At 51.4% G+C, this 21,026-nt stretch overlaps 1 protein-coding gene across 12 annotated transcripts in view; it reads right to left on the minus strand.

Moving 5' to 3' along the window:
- EPS15L1 (epidermal growth factor receptor pathway substrate 15 like 1) overlaps positions 1–21,026 on the minus strand; it is a 96,633-nt gene that overhangs the window by 50,791 nt on the left and 24,816 nt on the right. For 10 of the 12 annotated variants that reach the window (XM_060630534.3, XM_060630532.3, XM_060630546.3 and 7 more), the window contains 8 exons: positions 20,893–20,982; positions 20,373–20,420; positions 18,024–18,119; positions 17,322–17,384; positions 14,326–14,451; positions 10,108–10,167; positions 5,997–6,230; positions 973–1,130 (listed from right to left, as the gene is read on the minus strand). In XM_060630534.3, the coding sequence (XP_060486517.2) occupies positions 973–1,130; positions 5,997–6,230; positions 10,108–10,167; positions 14,326–14,451; positions 17,322–17,384; positions 18,024–18,119; positions 20,373–20,420; positions 20,893–20,982 (875 nt within the window). The remainder of the gene's footprint in view (positions 1–972; positions 1,131–5,996; positions 6,231–10,107; positions 10,168–14,325; positions 14,452–17,321; positions 17,385–18,023; positions 18,120–20,372; positions 20,421–20,892; positions 20,983–21,026) is intronic. The other 2 variants (XM_078443237.2, XM_060630538.3) reach the window with 1 other exon arrangement.

The following is a 21,026-nucleotide window of genomic DNA, read 5'->3' on the forward strand; positions in this document are numbered from 1 at the left end:
AAAAAAATAAAATAGGGCGCCTGGGTGGCTCAGTCGGTTAAGCGTCTAACTTCGGCTCAGGTCATGATCTCGCGGTCCGTGAGTTCGAGCCCCGCGTCAGGCTCTGGGCTGAAAGCTCGGAGCCTGGAGCCTGTTTCGGATTCTGTGTCTCCCTCTCTCTGACCCTCCCCCGTTCATGCTCTGTCTCTCTCTGTGTCAAAAATAAATAAACGTTAAAAAAAATTAATTAAAAAATAATAAATAAAATAAAATAAAATGCCACTGCTCTTGCTTGGAGAGGTTCACTTCTCCAGAATTATACAGAAATTCCCTCCCTGTGACTCCCAAGTGAAGCCCCCTAAGCCCTGAGAACAAAAGTTAGAAAGTGACTTTCACCACTGGCCAATTACAGAAGGAGCCATCCCAGCACTGGGAAGACTGCTCTGGTTCACCCTGAAGGAAGGTGAGGGTGGGGCAGTCCCCATGGCTGGGGACCAGAGTCCTGTTGACCACTCACCCCCCTGACGGCAGTGGAGTCGCTGACCTTCACAGGCCTCCTAGGGAAGGCGGCCACAGCCCCCACTGCCCAGGGTGGCTTTGCTAGAGTCCCTGGAGACATACCACACACTCGCCCCAGAGGGGCAGGGCCATGCGTCTGCACCCTGACTAGCTGTGGCAAAGGCGGGGCCTCCTGCTAGAACCAGCAAGAACTCACCCCAGACACTCAAGCAAATCACCCCACAGCTTTCCAGAGGGACTAAACAGGCAGTGAGCTGACATGCCCAGGATACGGGGGAAGGGCCTTCACACTCGTACCTCACTCGGCACCCCGATCAGCCTGCTGAGGATTAAGTGACAAGCAGAGGTGGAGGCCCTGACCCCCAGGCCCTGAAGGTCACCCGCCCTTCCTTCAGCACAAAGCTTATTTCCCCGTGGCCATCACCTCCACACGGGAGGCCCAGAGGGAGCAGACGTCCAGCTACCCATCCTTACCATATGTGTGCTAGAAGGTTCTGGGTGAGGCCCGAGTGCATGAAGATCTCCTTCACCTCCTGGCCACTCACGTAGCCATCCAGGTCCAGGTCGGTCTTCAGGAATATCTCGTCAAATCGCATCTTATCTGCAACCGGCACCACCCAGCTCACTGTTGGCTGAAAGGGGTTTCAAGACCATTAGTCTAGAGCTTCTAGACTATAAACCATAAACACACGCTATTAAAGGGCTTTCACATGCTCCTGATGGATGCTCTCTGTGCATTAGGGCAGCACCACGAAACGAGAGGGCAGACAGGAGCCCCACTCTCTAAACAGGGAAACTGAGGCAGAGAGCAGTGCACACCAACTCGGTCAGTCTCGCCTGGTGGCCAACGTGCACCTCTCCCACCCCATCGCACAGCCCCCTTCTCCTTGTATTCAGAGGGAGGTAGAGACCCGGCAGGTCCAAAGGGACTTGAAGGGAAGCCAATGACCTCCTTCCAGGAGGGGACTTCAAGTGCGCCAGGCGAGACCCTGCTGACGGTCCACGCTAGAAGGACGGCCTCCTGAGAACCAACCAGCCCTTCCTGGCCCTCTCGTTTTCTGCCTGCAAACACTTCTCTGCAGCTGCCAGAAGTATTCTCAATGCCCACAGTTGAGGATTCTGTACTCCACCCTTTGTCCCTGACTCCATTCCCCGTGACATGGCAATCCCCCCGTGAGGTGTCCCACCTGGCACTGATGGGCAGTGAACACGTCTGCCCGTGTGAAAATGGCATCTGCTAGACAGGCAGGCGCTCAGGGCCCCCTGGCGCTGGCTGAGGAGCCCGGGCCCCCGACGAGCATGCCGTCCACCCGCAAAGCCCCACCGCCCCCAAGGGCCCTCACAGGCGGACAGAGCTGGGTATCTGAGAGCCCAGCGTAGCATCATGTCTGCAGTCATGGGGCTTGGCCACCCGCTGCACGCGTGACCCCTCACACCGCCTGCTCAGGTCTACGTGAGGAAGGCAAATGCCACTGAGGGTTCACCGGGGCCCGGGCACCTCCTAATCCAGAGGCACCAGGGCCCCTTCCACCGCTAATTCCAGACGCATCACCTCTGACCTTTGGTGTGCTCTCCGAACCAAGTTCCACAGTGCCTCTACCCGTTTTTCTAGAGATGTTCCTCCTTATCTGCTTTTTCTGAACAGGTCTCCCTCGTTATCCAAATCCAGTGGGATCCTGACTCAAGCACCGGGAATCCAGAAAGCAAGGGTGGGAAGCAAGGGACACCACATTACCCGTATCATTTCGGTTCCAGGATTTCGGATAGGGAGTAGAATGATTTAGTCTGCCACGGATTTATCGGAATCCATGGGCCAAATTCAAACAGCAAGGGCTCAGGCAGCAAGAGTTCAGAGACCTGCGTTTTCCGCGTCCCATTATATGAATTTTGTAAGCCACCCCAGGGGAGGCATAAAGACACACGTAAAGGATCTCTAGCGAAGAAGTTTGCCGCCTTCATATCCAGTGTCTGGAGCAAGCTAAACCTCAGACGCCAAGCAACCCAAAGAGGAAGTAACAGTGGGTCAGACAGGCTGAGCTGAGGGGGACAACGGTTTCTGTGCTCCGCAGGTCCCAAGAGGTTACCACTCTGGGATGACAAAGTCCTGATGTTCGGTGTGCAAACAAAATGGCTTGCTGCCTGATTTCTGAGATCCCAGAGCAGGTCGGTGGCCAGACTCCAACGCCCAGCCTTTTCCTCGGAGCTGGGTCTCCCAGAAGGGGCTGGTCTGGCAGCCACAGGCCCCAGTAAAGGGGAACAGACCCTGCTGGCTGGAAGTGCCTACACCCCGTAGCCGGCTGGGAGGACAAGACCTGGTGGCATTAGTCTGGAGGTGAGAGAAGCAGAGGAGGGGACAGCATGGTGACTGCGGGTCCCCAGAACTGCTCGATCTCATGTCTGTGATTCCACCAGCGCCCTCATCCTTAGGGAAGGGGACATACGTCTTCTTCCCTCCCCCATCCTGACAGAGGTCCCCGGTAAAATAGGTCTAGTGGTAATCAGCAGCACGCTCCCAGGATCCGGGGAGAGTCACCAGATCACCATGGATCTGGGTTACAAGGCTAGTCAGTCTGCACCTGTCAGCAACTTTGGCCCCACCTGCTTCCTTGTCAGTAAAACCTATTACCACTAACCTAACCTACGGTAATTAATAAGAACTCTTGGCAAGAATTTTGCAGACACAAGGCGCTAGGTTGTCTTAGAAAACAATAGCTCACGCGGGTCCAAGTTACCAGCCTCGGCCCTCGCTTTAACTCCACCCCCATCCTTCTTCCTGTTTCTACAGGTTCCCACTTGAGAGCCTTGGCATATGCTAGTCCTCCAACGGTTTTTTGTCATTCAGGGATCAGCTCAGGGCACCTCATCAGTGACCGTCCAGTTGACCCCACCTACAGGAGCACCTCAGTGCTTCCAGGCTGGGCCCTGTTCTGCTTCTCATAGCTATCTGACCTTCCTTAGTTTATGGTTATGCTTATCATCTATCTCCCCAAGGAGGGCAGAGGCTAGTCCCACGGTCACTGCGCATGTCCACAAAGTGCTGGGCATGGCTGGTGGTTTGCCGAGCTGAAGATGCCCACACTGGACCATCTGGATGCTGGGCTTGTTGACCGACAGCCATGTGAGACTCACCAACCAGAGGGGAAGCCCCATCACCTGTGCCTCTCCACACGTCCGTGGCAGTGACGGGGAACATATGAACCCCCCCAACCCCCAACCGACCAAACCACCTCGGCCCTCCCTGATGGGACCCTTACTCTTCGGTGCAGCGAGCTCCTGGAAAATGAGCCACTAACCGCACCCGCCCAACCACCACCAGGCAGAATGCTTAATTTTATTTTATTTTATTTTTTTTTTACCCCCCCCAGAATGCTTAATTTTAGAATGATGTCACGTGCAAGAGGAACCACTGTCTGATCGTCTATTTCTGTAGCGTTCAGTGCCTGACAATTTGGGGGTTTTTTATTGTAATTTAAGTGCCTGTCATTAAGCTTTTGATTGCTGAGGCACCCATTTCAAAACTATCCATCTCATATAAACACACTGCCAGCCACACAACTAGGAAGCGCCAGGCCAGCCCATGACGGTCCCCACTAAAAAGCTCTGGGTGACCTAGACAACTGGCCGCCTGAGTGACCCTGCTTTTCCCTTCCCCTGCTTTCATTCCCACTCTTATGTTTTAAATTCACCAAGGAAGAGCGAGCCTGAGAAACCCTAGGCCCCCACCCTCGACCCCAAAAGAGGCAGAGTCCCGTGCCCGAGCTCACTCTCTCTCTACCCACGACCTTGCTGTGGTGGCCCTGGGGGTGACACGCACTCTGCAGGACCTGTGAGCAATGAATCTTCTTTTTTCAAATTTTCCGGATGGTTGTTGCGAAAGGTAGGTGTACTCTGCAATCCTACCAAGAACCACAAAGACACCTCCTCCAGGCCAGAAGCGTCCGTGGGGGCTCGCCACAAGTCACGGGGGCCCGAGTGAGCGCCACAGGCGCTCCTGGCCAACAGCGCCACCGACTGACAGGCCGAGACCAACACAACACACTTCTACTTTTATCGTTCGTATCTGAACTTGCGTGGCGGCGCTGGCTGGCCCTCTTCGTGTCACCTTCACTGCTCCGCCTTTGAAGCCGCAAGTGAGGCAGAGAGCAAGGCATGACTCAGGATGTACTCACGGCCACATTCTTCCATGTTTTAGATCATCTCAAAGGTGCCTCTTTATAAAAGAGCCCTCGATGGTGTGCTGCATTTGCCAGAACAAGACGCGTCTTTCTGACACACCAGATGCTGCCTGCTGGGACTCAGAGCCCCCACGCTGTCCTCCTGACGAGACAGATGCCTCCGCTGCTGGCTGGTTGTTCAACAGGCTCACTGAGCATCCAAGCACCTGAGACTCTTCTGACACTGAGATTCTAACCAAGGACTAACTGTTCTCATGAAGCTAAGGTGGGGGTGGGGGTGGGACGGGGAGGAGACCGAGGATACACAATTAACTACACACCAAGCCAGGCGTGGGAAATCTACAACGCAGGGTGGACAGAGCCCGGGGCACGCTGGCTGTGGTCATGCCAGCGCCCCCCGATAAGGTGCCCGTGAGCAGAAGCCTCACGAAGCAAAGGGCTGGGGTGTGATCTGGGAACGCACCGCCCAGCAGAGGAGCTACCTGAGGCAAGGGGGACAGAGACACGAGGAGAGAGCCCAGAGGTGGGAGCCAGCTGAGGGTGTCTGAGGAAGGGCAGTATTTGTGTGCAAATGAATGAGAAACTTAATTCTGCATCCCCATTGCAACGGACTGAATGTTTGGGCACCAACCCCTCCCCAGAACTCATGTGTTAAAACCCTACCCCCAATGAGAGGGTATTATGAGGTAGAGCCTTTGAATGATGATTAGATCATGACGGTGGAGCCCCATGAATGAGATCACGGCCCTTATAAAAAGGACCCTAGAGAGCTCCCTCGCCCTTTCCACCATGTGAAGACACAGCAAGAAAATTCCATCTGTGAACCCGGAGCTGGACTTTCATCAGACACCGAATCTGCCGGTGCCTGGATCTTGGGACTTCCCAGCCTCCAGATTTTCTGTGAGAAGTAGGTATCTGTCATGGTCACCTATCCTATGGGACTCCATTACACTCAAACAGCCTAACATACCAATCACAAACATTGTTTTAAAAAACGTAATCCAAGGGCGCCTGGGTGGCTCAGTAGTTTGAGTGTCTGGCTCTTGATTTCAGCTCAGGTCATGATCTCAGGGTTGTGGGATCTCGGTGCTGAGCATGGAGCCTGCTTAAGATTCTCTTTCTCTCCCTCTGCCCCTCTCCCTGCCTCGTGCACACTCTCTCCAAAATAAAAAAAAAAAAAAATTAAAAAATAAAAAAGGTATGACAGTTAAAAACATAATCACACATGTTACCTTTTAGGGGTCGCAAGTTACTTGCTCGCAAGGTGCATCTTGCTGGGACTCTATACGTGCAAATGGCTGCCCTGAGAAGCAGACACTGTACCTGTGTTTGCTTGAGACTGTGCTTGGGGGACAAGCTTCCCGTGCTGTTCAGGCTGCTGACGCTGCCGTGGGAAGGGGTGGAGCGGAGGCTGTCTTTCGGCGGGGGGCTGGCGGGCAGGACAGGCACAGCTCCTGGGAACACGGTCTTCTTTCTCTTGGAAGGTGGGATGAGGGAGGGGGGCAGGACAGAGGGCACAGGCTCCTTCTCGAGGGCTCGGTACACCAAGTGCATCGCCTGTGAATGCAAAAGAGAATTACGTTCAGGTGGCCAGGCGCAGGCCTGCTCTTTCCAGGGCTGCAGTGATGTGACATGGGCTGCTCTTTTTGAGGTCACTTCCAAGCTGAACAGAGTGAAAAATAAACCTTTTCTGATGAGGTATCTTCCAACGCATAATTTTTCCAAGAGGTGTGTAATCACGCAAGACCCACATGAGCACAAGAGGAGTTCAATCATGCCAGACTCCACACATGTCCCTTCACCACACAGGAGGGCCACCAGCTCCAGGGCTGAGGACTCCCACAGTACTGGAATTTGGAAGTCTAAAGACGCACTGCGATGTGTATACGCCTGTTTCAGGCGGGCAGAGAAAAGAAACTTTCTCTAAAACAAAGATTTAATCCCGTTTTAAAGTGTAATAAAACCAAACCAAAATCACAGCCCTTCTCCCTTAAAAAGATCCCTTGTTATTTGCAATACAGACCAGATCACTAACATAGGTAAAATTTATCGTCACTCAAAAACACTACAAAGGGGCACCTGGGTGGCAGTCAGTTAAGCGTCCAATTCTTGGTATGGGGCTCAGGTCATGATCTCAGAGTCGTGGGACAGAACCCCTGTTTAAGACTCTCTCTCTCTCTCTCCCCCCCCCCCCAAATACCCCCCTCCGATTCTTCTCCACGCACACATTATCTAAAATAAAATTTTTAAAATTTCAAAAGAAATTTTTAAAAAGTGCTACAAAATGTTAAACCCAGCTAGTGATGAAAAAAACCCCAAATGACACAATTATAAGACCCATTTATAGAATAACATAACTCCTGGCTGAAATGATGGGAAATAACAAAAACAAAACAAAAATGGAAACCCAGGGCTCCTGAGGCCGTGAGGGGAGGGGCACGCGTGCGGGCTCACTCTGGGCCAATTATCCCATTCCTGGGCATCACCCCAAGAGCAGTTAAATGATACAAATACCTCAAGTCAGTGTGGCCAGAAGAAATATAAAAAATAAGTAAAAAGGGACTGGGGGAAGGGGAAGCTAGTGTTCGCTGGGGACAGAGTTTCAGGTGTGCAGGATGAAGGGTCCCCAAGATGGGTGCTGGTGACGGCTGCATAGCTGTGTAAAATTATTAATGGCACTGAATCACACACGTAAAAATGGTTACGATGGTAAACTTCACGTTATATACGTTTTACAATAAAAAAATAAGAATAATGCATGGCCAGTAAAAAGAACAGGATGATGGACACACACGGAAAATGCTCAAAGTGAAAAAGGCAAAGCAGAGATGACGGGGGAGGTGGGGAAAGACCCAACCAGTGCTGGTGAGGGTTAGGGGTCAGAGGGCGCTGCTGGAGAAACTTCTAACCGACCTGGGAAACGGCTGCAATTGAATCTAAGTTTAAAATCCTCAAAGGCTTTACACACATATTACAGTAAGGAAATAATAAACCTCAATTCGTGTGTATGTGGTAAATCACATTTTAAGGAGGTTTATGATTTCTAGAATGGAAGATGAATCTTAGGGATACTAGGGAATTCCCAGGTAAGTCACAGTCGGGTTTTGTTTTTGGTTTTTTTGGCTTGGTCGAACTTAACTGCTATTTATTAAAACACTATCCGTAACTACAAGAGACTACTTTCTTCTACTTTGAGATTTAAGGGAACAAGGTGAGTGAATAAATTCCCTGAATGGGAGAGAAAGGTCAAAGGTCAAAGGTGTGAGGTGGAGGGAAGGGAGGAAGAAGAGGAGGGACAGAAAGACACAGGCCCGGAGTGAGGAGGGCTGGCATGTGAGGATGTCAGTCCGGTTGCTGGGGCAGCTGAAGAGCAGGGTGGGAAGGTGCAGGGGCGTGGAGGGAGAGCAGCTGCCTGGGAAGGCAGTCAACAGGGCACAAGAGCCCTAGTCAACACAGAGACAAGCCACTGCCACTAACAGGAGAAGGGGTGGAGTGCCGGGGCTCTCGCATAGGCATAAGCAGACCCGAATGCAGATGGCGGTGTCTTGGGGCACCTGCTGGGCGCACCTACACGTATACCTACTTCCCAGCTCTGTCTGCTGAGAGGGCCTGAAAGCAGTTGGCACCCCGGGGGCCCTGAGCACCCCAGAGCCTACATGGTAGTTTCTAACACCATTCTCCACTACATGGAACCGGGGCTCCCTGGAGAACTCGGGCTGAGGCAGGAAACATACAGGAGGAGCGAGGAGCGTCCCACCGTGCCAAGAGGAAGCAAGTGCTCAGAGAATGATGGGATGTGACCAAAGGAGCCAGCTGGGAGGAACTCCAAATGGGCAAAAGAAATCATGCCACTAAAAGACTACAAACATGGTGGGGGCGCCCGGGGGGCTCAGTCAGTTAAGCGTCTGACTCTGGCTCAGGTCATGATCTCAACAGTTCGGGGGTTCGAGCCCCACGTCGGGTTCTGTGCTGACAGCTCAGAGCCTGGAGCCTGCGTCAGATTCTGTGTCTCCCTCTCTCTCTCTGCCCCTCCCCTGCCTGCTTCTCTCTGCCTCTCAACAATAAATAAATGTTTAAAAAAAAAAAAAAAAAAGATTACAAACATGGAACAAAGGGCGCAGCCATGAGTCCACTCGGACACAAATTCCTCACAGTAGAAGGCTCACTGGGAAATGTGCAGGAAGTGCCAGAAGTACAAACTCATCCGGCAACCACCACAATCCTCACTGAATCCTGTGAGACTCCTGGGAAGCCTTGAGAACTAGCGGGTGAGAGTGGAGGAGACTGGGGCATCCAGTCTCCAGGTGTCTCCCACGAGAGACTGAGCACAGAGGAGGAGAGTAACCCTGCAGGGAGAAACCCCGGCCTCCGCTCTGACTGCAATCCAGGTTCGTACCATGTCAACAACAAGGGAGAAGACATCCCAGGTCCTGTCAGTGGCACGTACCCCAAGGAAAAGAAGCCATCCCCATGGTGGGGTCCTGCCCCACGTATATGCACGACCTGGACCATCACGAGGAAACAGCAGACATCCCTGAGCTGAGGGACACTCTACAGACTGCTGGCCTGCGCTCTTCAAAATGCCCATATGCCCACGAGACACAGAGACAGACGGAGATGCCTCCAGATCAGAGGGCATGAAAGAGACGGAGCTACAGAACATAACACAGGAGGCTAGAATTTCTTTGCTGCAAAGGACGTTTTAGGAACAACTGGCAATGTCCGAACATCCTTAGATAATAGGTTAACGATGTAACAATACAGAAGACAGGACACGTAAACAATACCATAGTAACTTAGACAATGCCAATGTTAATTTCCTGGGTTTGAACTGGACACTGGTTACATAAGAGAATTCACTGGTTTTAGGAAATCCACCCTGAAGTATTCTGGGATGAAAAGGTATGGTGCGTGCAGCTTCCTCCAAAATGGTTCAAACGGAATTTTTATGTGTGTACACATATGCACATACGGCAAGAGTTAGGAGGAGGATAAAGCAAAGTGGTAAAATAATAACACTGGGGAATCTGACTGGAGGGTATTGAAAAGAATTCTCTGTATCACTGCCACTTTTCTTTAAATCCAAAGCACATCAAAATAACTACTTTCTAAAAATCACAGAAGAAGTGGTGCCTGGGTGGCTCAATCAGTTAAGCGTCTGACTCTTGATCTCGGCTCAGTCATGATCTCACGGTTCGCGGGTTTGAGCCCCACAACGGGCTCTGCGCCGGCAGCATGAAGTCTGCTTGGGATCCTCTCTCTCCTTCTCTCTCTGCCTCTCCCCAACCGTCAAAAATAAACAAACTTTAAACAAACAAACAAACAAACAAACAAATAAATCAGAGGGGAAAAAAAAAAAGAATCCAGAAACCCCACATGAGCTGTGTTTCCTTCCTCAGCAGAGTAGGAAAAGAGAGTCACAGCAGGGGCCTACCACAGCAAACTCATCTCTGTCCAGGTGCCCATCCTTGTCGATGTCACTGAGGTCCCAGACCTGCAAGGGAAAGAGAGCAAGGCTTACTAGGGAGGTGGGGGGCACCGGGGCTCCCTGGGGAAGGAAGCATGTCTGCCAGAACTCAGATTCCGTGTGCTCGGTCGGTGCACACCGGGGTTAAGGCGAGGCACTCAAGACGCGTTGGAGAACCCCTCGGCAGGTTCTCTGCAAAACCATCAGCTGATGAAGTACCATCAATTCCAAGATCCCTCCATTGTATTGTGCTCACTTTCTCTAACAAGTGATTGTAATTCCAACCATGTCCACCTTGCTTTTCTCTTTATCGTCTCACAAGGAATTCTTAGATAGGAAACACGGCTTGGTTTCGGCACAGGTGCTGCTCCGAACACAAGCCCCCCCGCCCCCATTCACGGTGTGCTTGGCCATGGGCACGCGTTCGAAGTCCATGGGGTCTCGTCTCCTCTCCCATTGGTGGATGGTGAGGCAGGTGACACAGAGCACGCTTGCACCCTCAAGATGAGGCAGGTACAGGTTCCTATACTGGGTCAAAGGCCATGTGCCAGACTGTCTAAACCACAATCAAAGCACTAGCTTCCCGACCCAAGTCAGCATCACCAGAACCAGCAGGCCTGCCTGACTCGGCAACACTGGGCGGGGCGCCAGTACCCAGAGCGAAGCGGACACCTGGGGTCCAAACGTGGTCCTTCACGTGCTGGTACCTCTTCAATCAGGAGCGACATCAGCCCAGGGACAGTTCTCATGTGCAGGCCCTCCTCCCCAGCCCTGCTGCTGTCCTTGACTTGGGCCTCTCCAATCGTCCACAGAGGCCACAGCCTCCAGTTGGCCTCTTTGCCTCTAATCCTTTCCCCAGGGTTACCACAGGAACTGTCCTAGAATGCACTCTGAGCCTGCCCCTTTGCCTGGCACATGGACCCCAGCCCCCCTCCCATGCCCTACACAGGTCCCTGTACCACAGCCCAGCTTCCAGGGACTCCACCTTGACCTCTAGGGACCCCAAACTGTTCACAGTCCCTTCAAGCATGTGGACGCCCTTTCGGAGGCATTCTGCATCAGGCCGAGTGCTGTATGCCTCTGGTTTCAATTCAGGAAGAGTAACTTTTCCAAGCAGATGGCACTTGCTCAGGGAGCCAGGACCAGAATGAGAACTCCTGGCTCCATAGCCCCTCTCTGTCCAGGGGCCCCTCCACCTCAGCACCACGGACATTCGAGACCGCGTCACTCTCTGTGGTGGGGCTGACCTGGGCACGGCACGGTGTTGAGCAGCATCCTCGGCCTCCACCCACCTGAGGCCAGCAACACCGGACCCAGGTGGGACAACCAGAACTGTCTCCAAACATTGCTCAACATTCCCTGGGGGAGGAATTGCCTGCTAAGAACACCAGCCCTCCTGAGCATGCCTCTGCTCATGCTGCCACGCACCCCTTCTCGTCCCATCGCTGGCAACCCATCTCTTTACTCTAGAGAACACAACCCACAAGTGCCTACTCTAGGAAGCCTTCCCTGCCTGCCCCGTACCCCTCTGCCCTGGCAGATCAGGCATCTCCCCTCTGCCACTGTCCTCAGTGGGCAGAATCACAATCACCAGGGAAGCACTGGGTAGTAGAGGCTTTACCAGGGAAGAGTGAGGGACCTGGGGACCACCGAGGACCTCATTCCCATCTCCATGAGACCCTGAGGGGCTTACTGGCCACTCTGAAGGCCCCCATTTCCTCATCTGGAAAATGAAAGTGACGCCAACCATAACAGGGTGGTTGCAAGTGCTAAAGGACTTCATTCGTGCAAAGTGTTCCAATGGGGCTTGGCACGTATTAAGCCCTCGGTAAAGAAATATTAGGATCTCAACCACTAATTATTTTGGTCTTAACTACTATTTGTTTATTCGACCTTCTGGACTGTATCTAATTTCATCCCCATCTTCCCAGTGCTCAGTACGAGGGCTGGCCCAGGGCAGATTCCAAAACTTCCTGAATGCCTGCATGGATGGTTGGTGCATGGGTGCACAGGTAAATGAATGTATGCATAGGCGCATGGATGCACGAGTATACTGACGCATTCATCATGGACAGCTGGGAGCGCAGATAAATGGGTGCGTGAATATGGATGCACACACGGATGGATGGGTGCACGGTTACGGATGTGTGCGTGCACGGATACGGATGCACTCGTGCACAGGTGGGCGGGTGAATGGATGTGGATGCATGAGTACATGGATGAACGGGTGCACATAAGGCTGGCGTGTGAAGAAAAGGAGGGAAGGAGAGAGGAGCAGATGAGAAGTGACCCCTGTGTCACAAGAGCTGGAGCCAGGGCAGAAGACTGCAGAACGCGCCCTTCCTAGCCGAGCTCCCTTTCTAACGAAGCACGTTCCACCTCTGTCAAGTCTGTCTTGTTCGTGACTTGGCTCTACAACATGATTATACCCATCATCGGGTACTTTGCGAGGACTGCCAAGTAAAGGCACACAAAGTGCAGGAACGGGTCACCCCATCCCGCTGCAATTAAAACTCAGGCCTTGGAAAAACTATAGGTGATCAGCCAGGGTCCCCATCACAGAGCTCCACCGACACCATGCCACGGCCAAGAGCGAACAAAAGGATTTGAGAGATTCCCCTTTCTTAATTTTTTTTTTTTTTTTTATAAACTTTAGTGTATTTACTTAGAGAAAAAATGGGAAGGAGCAGAGAGAGGGAGAGAGAGGATTCCAAGCAGGCTTCACACTGTCAGTGCAGAACCTGATGCGGGGTTCAAACTCACAAACCTTGAGACCGTGACCTGAGCCGAAATCCAGAGTCGGATGCTCAACCAACTGAGCCACCCAGGCGCCCCTTAGTGGCCTTCTTTCAAAGCAAACTGTTAAGGTGGGCTCTACCTGGGTCCTACTAAGCGGGCCAGTGTCCAAAAAAGTCATAATCAAACAGAAACGTTATTAGGTGAATCCAAGTGGACAGGAATTTGCACCTTTCCCAGAGGTTCTACCAAACGTCATGAGCTAGACCCACAGGCGTGGCCTAAAGTAGCAGGGACCATGCTCAGTCCCCTGCTGGGCCTGTGACTGCCACATCGTCACAATCCAGTCCAGACAGATGACATCCCTCCCATCTCAATCCAGAGCAGGGGACTCAGTACAGCCTTGTGGAACTGGGCTTTGTGCAGAGCAAACACACAGTGCCATGATGCAAACCTCACTGGAGGGAAAGCAATCCGGAACAGAAAGCTGTACCTAAAAAATCTGTATTTAGGGGTGCCTCAGTGGCTCAGTCGGTTGAGAGTCCGACTTCAGCTCAGGTCATGATCTCACAGTTTGTGAGTTCGAGCCCTGTGTCGGGCTCTGTGCTGACAGCTCGGAGCCTGGAGCCTGCTTCAGATTCTGTGTTTCCCTCTCTCTGCCCCTCCCCCATTTGTACTCTGTCTCTCTCTGTCTCTCAAAAATAAGTAAAAAAAAAAAAAATTTTTTTTTAATTGTATTTAATAGAAACAAAGCTGAGCGTTTTTTTTTTTTTTTAAGTGAATGTATAAATTTTCTCTAAGCTTGCAGCAGAATTTAAAGTAACTTCACCTGGGCACCTGGATGGCTTAGTCAGTTAGGCATCTGACTTTGGCTCAGGTCATGATCTCACAGTTCATGAGTTCGAATCCTGCATCAGGTGAGCTCATGGCCCCGCTTCAGGCAAATAAGAACCCCACTTTGGGTGAGCCCCACTTCTCTCTCTGTCTGTCCCTCACTCACTTGCATCCTCTCTCTCAAAAAAAATAAAAAAATAATCTGCATCTTAAGTTCTTAAGCAGAAAAAAAGTAATTCTAAATAGACAAGAATTATAGATGGAAACTCCCACACTTCTCCCCAGAAGCAGAGAGACAGGGAGATCCCGGGTCTGGGTTCAAATCTCACCCCTGCCCATCTCTGGGCCCTGGGCAGCGAGATCACTTCTGAGGCTGCCTCCCCACGTGTGCAATGGGCCCACACCAGCATCTTCTCCCAGGCTGCAGAGCATCTGTGAGCCACATCCATGAGGCCCTAAGCCAGCGTGACTGTAACAAATTCTCCATCCACATCGGCTCTTGCAAAGCCCCCTGACGGTGCACGGCCATGCGTAGAGCCTCCGATGTGTACGTGGGGAGCAAGCGGGGGGCCTACGGAGTTCAGCAGCACTGCAGGGTGTGAGAGAACCACTTACCCGGCCCAGGACATCAAGAGGCAGCTTTGAGTTCATGAGGACCGGCTTGACTTTGTCTCCAGAGAGCAAACCGTTGATGGGTAAGAGGCTTTCAAAAATTCCATCAAATTTGGCCTTTTCTTCCACCTAGTTGGAAAGAAAGTGTGCCTGTGTGAGAATCCAAGATGAGCTCTGACCCGCAGCTGGATGAACACAGGCAAGGACCCACCACTGGCCTCGCCGAAAAGCACAGGACAGCCTCACGGCAGTTCAGAGTGAACTTCTGCCCTGAAGGAAACAGCTCCCCGGCAACAGCAACGACAACGCCAGTGGCCAAGGTCAATAGGGGGACAGGGCCTGGCCTGGGGCCTCACTCTCCACCACAGGGGCTGCCTGGAAGACAAGGACCACCCCTCCCTCCCTCCCTCCTAGGAGCACACTGGGACGAGACAGATGAAGGCCTGAATGGCTGTTCCTTCTTTAGGACAAATGATGAAAACTGGGCATCAACCTACAGAACTAAAAGAGCTCAAGAACAAATATAAAAATAAACCAAAGACTTAAGGGGGCTCCTGGGTGGCTCAGTTGGTTGAGTGTCCCAACTTCGGCTCAAGTTGTCATCTCGTGGTTCGTGGGTTCAAGCCCCGTGTCGGGCTCTGTGCTGACAGCTCAGAGCCTGGAGCCTGCTTTGGATTCTGTGTCTCTTCTCTCTCTGCCCCTCCTCCACTTGTGCTTGCTGTCTCTCTCTCTCTCTCAAAAATAAATAAACATTAAAAAAAAAAAAAAAAAGACTTAAGCAACCAATGACCAAAATCAACTTTAAGCAGAGGAAATCCTCTCACAGCAAAGAAAACAATTCTAAAAGCTGCTCCTGAACAGAGAGGTGTGAGGAGGACTGACGGCACAGAGCGGAAGCTACTGAGTCCACTGTCAAACATGAACTGTGGGTCACACATCCAAGGGCCATCGGTGAGGTGGGTCCAGGCAGGGTCCTGAAACCTGCCCTCCTCCAGAAATAAAGCCCACAGCCACTGGCCCCGGGGGATTGCATAACCCTCAGCACCCACTCCGTGAACAAGCCGGAGCTGCTGGGTGCACTAAGAAAACACCCTCAAGGGGCGCCTGGGTGGCTCTGTCAGTTAAGCACCTGACTTCAGCTCAGGTCATGATCTTGTGGTTCATGGGTTCAAGCCCCGCATCAGGTTCTGCAATGTCAGCATTGAGCCCGCTTTGGATCCTCTGTCTCCCTCTCTCTCTGCCCCTCCCCTGCTTGCTCACCTTGGCTCTCAAAAGAAAAGACCCCCCAACAAGAAGAACGGACAACTAAAACGTGGTGCACCCACACAACGAACTATTATTCAGCCTCAAAAACAAAAGGAGATTTTGACACAGGCTACAATGCGGATGATCCTTGAGGGCATCATGACGATGGACAGAAGCCAGCACACAAAGGGCAGGGGCTGTATCATCCCACTTATGCGAGGTCCCTAGAGGAGTCACACTCCCAGAGACAGGAAGCAGATGGCGGGCTCCAGGGGCCGGGGCAGGGAGAGGGGGTCAGTGTTCATGGGGACAGAGTTTTAGTTTGGAGCAATGAGAAAGTTCTAGAGATGGACGGGGCGGAATGGATGGACAACAACGTGAATGAACCGAACACTAGGGAACTATACTCTTAAAAATGGTCAAGATGGTAACCTTTATGTCACGTATATTTTGCCACAATTAAAAAGAAAACAAGAAAACAGAAATGAGGGCACAAGCCGATTCTACAGGCACAAGGCCCTGGAGGCACTGAGGTGAGCGCCCCATGTCGGCCCCGAGGGTCTGGAGAGCTGCTTTGAGCAGCCCAGTGCTCTCCCAACAGAAAAGAACACGTGTCACCTCAGGCTGGTCTGTCAGTGTTTCTCTGACTGAAACTTGAAAACAGTCTGCCCCCATCACAGCACCACTCCTTCCCAGCCTGCCGCGCGAGGCCTCGCAGCCTCCTCGGGCACCAGCCCGGCTCCTGAGTCTCCTGAGGCCCCATACAGCCCTGCCAGAAAGGGATCGGAACAGTTCCAGGAACAGGATCTCTCGGGCGTTGTTTTTCCATAACAAAGCAGCTCGTTTTCAAAGTAGGTGCCTTGCAACTGGACTACGAAGAAGGAAATCCTTTGGTACTGTGACCGCTGCCAGCAAAGAGCTCCCCTGCTCACAGGGGTGACTTCGCAATCCCTTGGTACTTGAGGCCTCCTCCTGCCCTGTCCCTGCACCAATCTCCCCCTGCCCAAATTCTTCCAAGGAGGGGACAGAAAAACTGTATAAAAAACAGGACAGAGGTACTTGAGGCGGGGACGGGGCGGGGGGGGGGGGGTGTCTTGATTTTATAGCAACACTGTTATTAATGCCAGTATTTAAGCCAAATAAAAGCGAGGAAACGTGACAGTCCCCTCACCACGAGTGGGGAGTGAGGAGGTCTCGGTACGTGGAGGACCGTCTCCGTGCCCCACCTGCATTTCCTTTAGGACTAATTCTGTGCCTATTAGAAGGCACCTCTCATGTCTTTCTCTGCTGCTTCTAGAAAGACGTGGGACGTGGAGACGGTCCCCGTACACTGAGAGAAGATTTTCAAAGAGCAATGAGAGCATGAGAGAGGAAAGAATAACATGTGAACTTGCTAGAAAGAAGAGCGACAGCTACAAAGACGTCTTGGAGGTCTTCGTGCTTGCCAAGTTCTCACAATTGCCCTTTCTGTCCTGACTAACCAACCCAGGGAGCAAAAGCCACAGAATATGGCCTAGAAACACAAAATGTGACTGTGAAATCTTAAGAACCCGTTGCCGGAAACTCAGCTAACTGCTTTAGCAGGGCCAATGCCCAAAAAGGTCACGGGCATTTCAAGAGATTTTCATCTGCAAAAGTGTTTTGGCCAAATTCTGTGGCAAATAATCATCCCATGCAATGTTTTGAACATCGTAAATGGCTCAAACGACCGCACATGAAGGACGGCCGAGGGGCGCTGACCGGGGCTCACTTACCCTCACAGCCCAATGGGCCTCTGCGGACGGCGGCGTGACCATCAAGGGGCTGCTGGTGTCGTGCTGTAAAGGGAGAGAAACGATCACTGGTGGCTGGCCCAGAATTAAACTACGGAGGATGTGTTAAGGGAAAGGATACACATCTCAAAGTGCTTTCAAAAGGAGGAAAGACCTCAAAAAGTTAAACGCAGAATTACTGTATGTCCCAGCAACTCCACTCTGAGGTGCAGACCTGAGAGCTGAAAAGAGGTGTGCAAATGCTGGAACATGAATATTTATGTCCACCAACAGGTGAATAAATTAACAAAATGGGCTAGACCACACAATGCAACCTGGTTCAGCCATGAAAAGGAACAAAGTGTAACACCCGCTACAACACAGAGGTAGCCTGAAAGAAGTGAGATCACCGGAAAGAACAGGTAAATCCACAGAGACAGAAAGATTAATGGCCGCCAGGGGCTGGGGGAGAGGGAACCGGTGAGTGATTACTTCGTGGGAAAGGGCTTCCTTTCAGGGTGATGGAAACGTTCTGGAACTAGAGAGAGGTGCTGGCTGTACAACACTGTGAATGTACTAAATGTCACCAAGTTGTTCGCTTTAAAACGGTAAATTTTACGTTATATGAATTTCACCTTGATTAGAAAGAGAGAGAGAAAACATGGACGGACAGATGATATTAGAAGAGCATGAACTTGAACTTACGAATTTAGGTGGTGGCATGTTCAAAGTCAGATTGCTCAAGGTAACTTCGTGGCCGCTCTGTGCACAGGCCACTAGTCTCAGTGCAACATAGAAACCCTGCAAATCCAAGAAAGGGGAAGGTGTAAACACCACCGGCTGGCAATGACAGGGGGTGAGCTGTCTGCAGCCGTGGGCTTCAAGAAAGAAGGATTTCACGTCGCTCCAACACTGAAGACTGAACGTGTAAAACTCAAGAGTGTTGAGCTGAACTGGTCTCACCCTGGGAGCACTGTTGAAATGAATATAGCAGGGGCACCTGGGTGGCTCAGTAGGTTGAGCATCAGACTTCAGCTCAGGTCACGATTTTGTGGTTCATGGGTTCGGGCCCCATGTCAGGCTCTGTGCCAACAGCTCAGAGCCTGGAGCCTGCTTCAGATTCTGTGCCTCCCTCTCTCTCTGCCCCTCCCCACTTTTTGTGCTCTGTCTCTGTCTCTCAGAAATAAATAAACGTTAAAAAAAAATTAAAAATAAATGAATGAGGGGCGCCTGGGTGGCTCAGTCAGTTGAGCGTCCGACTTCGGCTCAGGTCATGATCTCGTGGTTGACGAGTTCGAGCCCTGCGTCGGGTTCTGTGCTGACAGCTCAGGGCCTGGAGCTGGTTCAGATTCCGTGTCTCCCTCTCTGTCTGCCCCTCCCCCACTCATGCTCTGTCTCTCTCTTTCTCTGTCAAAAATAAATAAATGTTAAAAAAAATTTTTTTTTTAAATGAATGAATGAATGTGCCAAAGTGGACTTAGTCCATTACATTCTGAATGCTGCAAAATTTCCATTAAATATAGTTTTTATACCTTTATTGTTTTTCAAGTAAGCTCTATGACCGACGTGGGGCCTGAACTCACAACCCCAAGATCAAGAGTCGTATGCCCTCCATATACTGAGCCAGCCAGATGCCCCTCAAATACATGTATTTTAAGCAACAATGAGCTCCCAACATTTAGGAAAATGCTAGATTAGATAAGTAGCAGACCTGGGTTTAAGATTACAAATAAACGATGACTCAAATACATGTTGATTTTTTAAAAATGGTTTGAAATAGACACAGTTGTTCGGGAATTAACACTCGAGATGCACTGTGATCCCACTGGCCTCGCTGAACATAGCATCTCCCACTCATCCCCCTGTGGCCTGAAATGGACTCACCTCCCACGCAGGGTCAAAAGATCTGAACTAGGCCGTCAGGGGCCTTAACTCCTCCTCACCCTCCTAACCCCAGAACCAGCCATGTTACTGGCTTAGGGGACTCAATGCAGCATAATCGCCTAATTTTAATTGATCGGATAGCCTAAGAACATGAACTGTCTTAAAAGCTCTAAACACCATATGGTCTTTCAAACTTCTCCAAAGAGATAAACACTAGCTCAGCCTTTCTCGGACTGATGTCCACAGAATACCCGAGGAGAGCATACGGAAAAGGGGACGTAAAAAAAGTTTATGGAAACTGCATTAGACAAAGCTAACGGGTTTCTTGTCCACAAGGATCCTCAGAATCTTTTAACGTGCAGATGTACAGTATGAATCTCAAGAAAGGGAGGAAAAGCTGATGGTGCCTTCCCAATGGATCGGCTCATGGACAGCAGGACACCAGGAAAGACATCCCTTGGGATACAGTTTCGGGAAAGACTGGACTAAATTAAAATAGGATCATTTAAAATCGTTTGTTAAGTACTGTAAATTTCCATTTGTAGAACATTCCCAGAATGACAAAATTATGACGGAGAAGGAATGAGTGGTGGCCACGGATCAGGGTGTGATTACTGTGGGGCAACACGAGAGAGATTCTTCTGGGGGGCAGGCAGTTCCGTATCCTGACTATGGTGGTGATTACGTGAGTCTACGCAGGTGATAAAGTTACACAGAACTATGCGCATCAGAAAAAAGCCCAAAAAGTGGTCAGCCCTGAGTAAGGCCTCTAGTTCAGTTCTGAGTGTCATGCCTTGGTGACGTAAGCAGCTCTCCCAGCAGGGAGCTGAGGAAGGATACACGGGAACTTCCTGAACTATTTTTGCAACTTCCCTGAGTCTTAAGATATTTCAAAATATCTTAAATATATCAAAATATCTTTGAAAACATTTGCATCACTTGTGAGCACACAAAATCTTAAAAGATATGCTAACCATGAAAAGACAGCTTCAAGTGTTCAAAAGACCTTTATTTCAAAATGAAACCTTCCCATTTTAACGGTCTGAAAGCCACACTCATTACGTCTAGTAACGCTTGTCAGCAGTGATAACAAGGAAGTGCAGGGGTGACCCAGCCTGTGGGGGCCCTGGCCCGAGCCCCTCCACTCGCTCTATGTATACGTGTAAATACCTGTTTGTCCAAGAACCCTTTACCTTCTGGGTCGGCCAAGTCCCATATCTGTGGAAACACAAAGATGTTCGTGAATGCAACTGCCGATCGCTGCCTGTTTACTCACAGGGCAGGAGCGCCCAGCGCCTCAACACGTGGACCTTACAGGTAGGCCAGAGTGGCTACTCCTGGGCTGTGGGTGGGGAGGCAAATTTGGAACGGGTGAATCACCGGCGCCCCCACCCCCCCCCCCCACAGGCACACAGCTGGCCGGTGGCAGGGCCTGGAGAACACTCAGGTCCACTCGGCTCCAAAGCCAGAATCAATCCACCAGCTGTCAGGGTCCACAAAGCACTCAGACCTCCCGTCCGCTGCACGAGTGACAAGTGGGCTAACCCACCAGTTACAGCCTGAGAGGCCCGCCGTGGCCAGCCCACTCCCCAGGAGGCACATCCCCTTGGAAGAGGGGTCTGGCCTTCGCCTGCCGGGGGGAATCCCGAGGGCGGCCTCAGGAGAGAGGTCACTACCGGTCTTCACGTACCTTCCCGAGGATAATGTCTGAGAGCCCGGACTTCTTTAGAAAAAGTGCAGCTTCACTCGCCGCAACGCGCCCTGTGTATGCCGGGTCTACCTGGAATGGGGGAGCGACTGGTGAGACGAGGCTGCAGTAACCAG

The sequence above is a fragment of the Panthera onca genome, chromosome A2 (genome assembly GCF_046562875.1).
Source record: "Panthera onca isolate mPanOnc1 chromosome A2, mPanOnc1 haplotype 2, whole genome shotgun sequence".
Classification (NCBI taxonomy): Eukaryota; Metazoa; Chordata; class Mammalia; order Carnivora; family Felidae; genus Panthera; species Panthera onca.